The 5,857-nt window shown below is 35.5% G+C and overlaps 1 protein-coding gene across 1 annotated transcript in view; it reads left to right on the forward strand.

The window, feature by feature from the left end:
- The window catches only part of tub (TUB bipartite transcription factor), a 128,981-nt gene that overhangs the window by 102,491 nt on the left and 20,633 nt on the right, over window positions 1–5,857 (forward strand). Inside the window, exons 7-11 of the mRNA XM_016273138.1 lie at window positions 1,842–2,033; window positions 3,150–3,262; window positions 3,706–3,820; window positions 4,082–4,180; window positions 4,481–4,652. Of these exons, the coding sequence (XP_016128624.1) occupies window positions 1,842–2,033; window positions 3,150–3,262; window positions 3,706–3,820; window positions 4,082–4,180; window positions 4,481–4,652 (691 nt within the window). The remainder of the gene's footprint in view (window positions 1–1,841; window positions 2,034–3,149; window positions 3,263–3,705; window positions 3,821–4,081; window positions 4,181–4,480; window positions 4,653–5,857) is intronic.

The following is a 5,857-nucleotide window of genomic DNA, read 5'->3' on the forward strand; positions in this document are numbered from 1 at the left end:
ATTATATATATATATATATATATATATATATATATATATATCTTAAATAGTAGTGTATTTTGTAATTTTTGGGGGGAAATGTGTGTGGTTTTTGTATTTTGTACAAAATATGTATTAAATAAAAATATAATATAGTAAAATATATAATATATAAATCCGAAGTTTAAATAAAGCTAAAGCTAAGAAAGTAAAATTTAGAGAAATGTTTCATTGTCCCTACCATATTAGATTTTTAAAGCATTAACTTAACTTTAAAATCCATGGAAGTAAAATTAAATTGCAATACACACATACATGACTCTGAACGTCTGTACAGAGAATTTAATAAAGATTAAAATTATTATTTTAATGGGGTTGCAATCTAAGCATATGGTACTATATGCAAGTTGTGATAGGCCATGCTTAATATGTAAAACAATTTTTTTACAGTATAACAGAGAGTCACTGTTCCATACATCAAGCAGTCCTTGGCCTGCAAAAGGTTAAAGATCCTTGGATTAGATGCAGTTCTGCACCAATAAGATTCTGAGTTACCCACCACACCTACAGAATATGATACATTGTCGACTGTATCTTTTGTTGATTCCCCAGCTAGCAGTTTTGCATAGTGCTGGTAAAGGTCACTTCTTATCCATTCCTGTCTATTCTGAGATGTTAAAATTGAAGGTTGACTGCTATTTTGAGTGGTCTATGTGTGTTAGCTCCAAATGTGATCGCCTCAGTGTCCAGTTGTGTTACATGTACAGTGCTGACACAAGCAGTCTGTGTATTGTCATGCTAGGATGTATTCCCTTGTGTCTACCTTGGCACAAAACCTGCAATGCTGGAAATGGAGGGTCATGGTCCTGTTGTTTCCTATGGCAACAGTGAAATGATTACTTTCTTAAAATAACTTGATGGAAGCCGTGCCTGTTTGAAACCCCTGCTCTTACCACCGTCTCACTGGTGATCACAATGTACAGTGTTTTGTAGAAAATAAAAATGTATTAGTAGATAAGTCAATAGGGAGAATATCTGTAGTGTGACTAATATTTAATCTAAATTTATGTTGAAGAAGATTTTTTTCTTAATAATTTTTATGCTTTTATTAATTGAGATACTACATGGACATTTTAAAGATGTATTTATTTGTCACACTGCAGAGAAAAATGCAAAGAGAAATGCATTAAACTAAAATCTGTTAACTTTAAAGAAAGGGTGACCACTTATATCTTTATCTCGTATTTTTCACTTTTGCGTGGAAAAAAACAAAACACATTCTTGTAACATGTTATTTGTCAGTTCTCCAAGTTATTTCAGTAAATTAAAGTCGTGGAGTCTAAATCTAGCTGTTATTTATTTGGTTGTGTAGTGGCTCATCCATGTCTCTTGAGTCTGACCCTACTAACGTCATTGGGCTGCTTTGTTGCTCTTTAACATTTCAGTTTTAATCTCAGCTGCTTACATTTAAGACCACAGGGACGTTTGATTCATTTATGCTGGGTCCATCAGCTGAGTGCTCTAGTGGAAATACTTCTATTATACATTTTTATCATTGAATAAAAGCAAGCACATATGACCGTCTGCACAATGGAGTTCCCTTCACTTGACATTATACCTAGATTTAACTTTTTTAGGGCTAAAAAAAAAACACAAAAACAAATCTACATGTACAAAAAGGTTATTTATTTTAAATTTTTACCTCATTTTACAGTTACTTTGTTTTACAAAATGTATTGTTTTTTCCAGGTTTAAATAAAAATACATAATATACATAAATATGATTGTGTATTTGTAATAATCTACCGTGTAAATTTATAATTGACTGGGATCGATCTCGATCTGCCTAATCAATGTGACAGGAGGCAACCTCAGCTTCCTCCCCATTGGCCAATGAACCATCCATTGACGTGGATGACCTGGAGGAGTTCAGTCTCAGACCCGCACCCCAAGGGGTGACTGTGAAATGCCGGATCACACGGGATAAGAAGGGCATGGACAGGGGCATGTATCCCACTTACTACCTCCATCTGGAGAGAGAGGATGGCAAGAAGGTCAGGCACAACGAAACACTGATTATTTCCAGTTTTTCAAAAAGAGTTTTGGCTTATTTGGAAGTCATCATTGTTGTGCCACAGCAATCAAGCCCAATCAGTGACACTCCATTGCTCTAATTTGCCGAAGGGCTTGAAACGATTGATTCTGATGAAAGGAACCAAATTTAGCCTGAAGGGAGATTTAGCTAAATGACAATTAACTATAATATTGCTGCTTGTCCTAAAAATATCAGGACTAAATCGTAAATCATATGTTAAAAACAATGTACAAAAAAAACAAAATAACACATACAGCATATAGCCAACTTCCCTATAAATTATGTTTTCCCATAAACAACTATTAAACACACACACACACACACGCACTGAAAAAATGGTTTTAAGTCAGTTATTTCTATCTTTTGCTGTAGTGTGTCAGAAGGAAATATCAGTTTATGTTTCCTAACATTCATTTTGCCATTAATTGTAATAATCTAGTGAGATTTTTTGGAGAGTGATCTGAAGAAACAGGATTTAGACAGACTAAATCCAGAAGAACTGTGGCAACGTCTCCAAAATGCTTCAAGAGACCTCCCTGCAAAGCTACCTGAGAATCTATGTGCAAGTGCACCTATAGGGCAAAAGCTGCTTTAAACGCAAAGGATGGTCACACTAAACTTTGATTTAATTTAGTTAATAGCTAAAACTTTTAACAGTACTGTAGCTTTGCAGGTAGTCTTCTTGAAGCATCTTGGAGACGTTGCCACAGTTCTTCTGGATTTAGTCTGTTTTAGTTTGCTCTGTTTCTTCGTGTCATTCCAGACAGACTGGATGATGATGAGATCAGATCTCTGTGTGGAGCACTGGTTGCTGTCAGACAAAAATCTCACTGGATTATTACAGTTAATGGCAAAATGAATGCCCCTACTGACATACTACAGCAAAAGATAGAAATAACTGACTTAAAACCATTGTTTTAGCTGGTGAAAATGCTAGTGTTCTAATAATAGTTGTTTATGGAAACATGGAAACACAGTCTCTGATTGTTTGTTTATGTCTCAATCTCTGTTGGATGTTTTTGATGTCAGTTTTGTGCTGCTATTCGGCGACCAATTAAATTCTGTTATACATTAGGTTTTCCTTTTAGCCGGGAGGAAGAGAAAGAAGAGCAAAACATCCAATTACCTCATCTCCATCGACCCTACTGACCTATCACGAGGCGGCGAGAGCTTTATTGGCAAACTGAGGTATACTTAAGAATGATTCATTGTGTCGTGTGTTTCATAAGGTAGCGTAACTTAAATCAATGCTGTTCTTACAGACAAGAGGCATGTGTTTCTTTCTAAACATTCTAGAGGGACCTTTAATGAGTTTGTGTGCATGTGTGCACTGCTGAACCTATTTAAAACTGTAATTGGGTTCATTGCCTGTGTGCTAGAGTGTCCTCATTCATATGAGAAGAGAGCAACTGTGTGCATGCTGATGTCTGAATCTCATTACGTTTAAAAACTACTTTTTATATTAAATGTTAAAATGCCATGTTTCGTATTGCTACTCAAAAATTGTATAATTTTGGTGTAAAATAGCTATGGCCTGAACATATTCTTGACAATCTTTGGGAGGTTCATCCCTTCGCTGTGCCACGATGGAAACTTCATTGTATGAATTTCATCCGATGTCATCCCCACAGATCGAACCTTATGGGTACCAAGTTTACGGTATATGACAGCGGTGTGAACCCAGTCAAGACCACCTCCAGCCTAGAAGCAGGGAATCTACGACAGGAGCTTGCCGCAATCTGCTACGTGAGTTCGTGAGCATGATCTTGGTCAATGGCCAGCACAGAGCCACCACAGAGCCAGCACCCAGCCCTAAGGGCACTAGTCTTAAAGCCACAAGCAACGATGAGCCAAGCCTGACCTCTGCTGGTTGTTTTAATACATAGCAATACCACTGATGAATGAAAAACAGGAAATGAAATGCTTGTGTAGATGAATGATTTCTAAGAATTCCTCTTCAGTAAGTTGATGTGCGAGTAATTCGGATGTTTGTGTTCTGTTGTGCAGGAAACTAATGTTTTAGGGTTCAAGGGGCCTCGAAAGATGAGTGTCATTATTCCTGGAATGAACATGGACCATGAAAGAGTCTCCATAAGGCCTCGAAATGTGAGTGCAAGGCTGTTTAGGATAGCGTAAATGCAGCATGTTGGTCTGTTTGTGCATACATAGCTAGAATATCAAAAGGGTAATTGCAGTTCTCAAAATAAAATAAGAAGAAGCTGTTCAAATGTGCATGTGATATCATATTGAAGTTTTTAAACTCATTTTTACATAAATTTTTTTCAGTTTGTTAATTTACTTGTGTCATTTGTGTTACATGACCAGTAAAATACTAGATAATGTATGTCTTATGTAAAACATTAGTACGAGGCAATGAATATCCCACATCTGTCTGTTGTTTTGCAGGAGCATGAGTCTCTACTGGCTCGATGGCAGAACAAAAGCACTGAGAGTGTGATAGAGCTTCACAACAAGACGCCTGTGTGGAACGATGATACGCAATCATATGTGCTCAACTTCCATGGCAGGGTCACCCAAGCATCTGTCAAAAATTTTCAGATCATTCATGACAATGACCGTGAGTTCTAAGTTCAAAATCTTAGTTTTGTGTACTATTTGGTTTGCATTGTGAGTGTAAGGAAATTTTTTTATTTCGGAACAATATCAATGTTTAAATGTAGTGAATGAATTAAAATCCATCTGTAGTGGAATATATATATTGGTATAACATTTTATTTATATGGATATAAATGGATATATAACATTAGATTTTTTGCTTTTAATTCAATTATTTTGTAAAATTATTAAAGTTTTCATTTTAATATAGTCCATTAAGTAATGTGTATATAAACAAGTGCCATTTATTTAAAAGAAATGTAGCATTAAAACACTTTTCAATCAAAATGAAGTCTGTTAACTTTCAATATATAAACCAATTAATATTTTGTTCAAAACAGAGTCAAAAAGTCTGATTGTCAAACATTGTGGAACATGTTATTTTGATGAACTACAACCAATGGTTATTCTGCTAGTGTGACAGGAATAGAAAATTTTGTCATCATTTACCTGTTTAAGTAAACCTATAACCTATATAAACCTGTATAAGTTGAATTATTATGTTGAACATAAAAAAAAAAAATTATATATATATATATATATATACAAACCCAATTCCAAAAAAGTTGGGACACTGTACAAATTGTGAGTAAAAAAGGAATGGAATAATTTACAAATCTCATAAACTTATATTTTATTCACAGTAGAATATAGATAACATATCAAATGTTGAAAGTGAGTCATTTTGAAATGTCATGCCAAATATTGGCTCATTTTGGATTTCATGAGAGCTACACATTCCAAAAAAGTTGGGACAGGTAGCAATAAGAGACCGGAAAAGTTAAATGTACATATAAGGAACAGCTGGAGGACTTATTAGGTCAATTGGCAACATGATTGGGTATAAAAAGAGCCTCTCAGAGTGGCAGTGTCTCTCAGAAGTCAAGATGGGCAGAGGATCACCAATTCCCCCAATGCTGCGGCGAAAAATAGTGGAGCAATATCAGAAAGGAGTTTCTCAGAGAAAAATTGCAAAGAGTTTGAAGTTATCATCATCTACAGTGCATAATATCATCCAAAGATTCAGAGAATCTGGAACAATCTCTGTGCGTAAGGGTCAAGGCCAGAAAACCATACTGGATGCCCGTGATCTTCAGGCCCTTAGACGGCACTGCATCACATACAGGAATGCTACTGTAATGAAAATCACAACATGGGCTCAGGAAT

The sequence above is a fragment of the Sinocyclocheilus grahami genome, unplaced genomic scaffold (assembly GCF_001515645.1).
Source record: "Sinocyclocheilus grahami isolate Dianchi unplaced genomic scaffold, SAMN03320097.WGS_v1.1 scaffold76.1, whole genome shotgun sequence".
Lineage (NCBI taxonomy): Eukaryota > Metazoa > Chordata > Actinopteri > Cypriniformes > Cyprinidae > Sinocyclocheilus > Sinocyclocheilus grahami.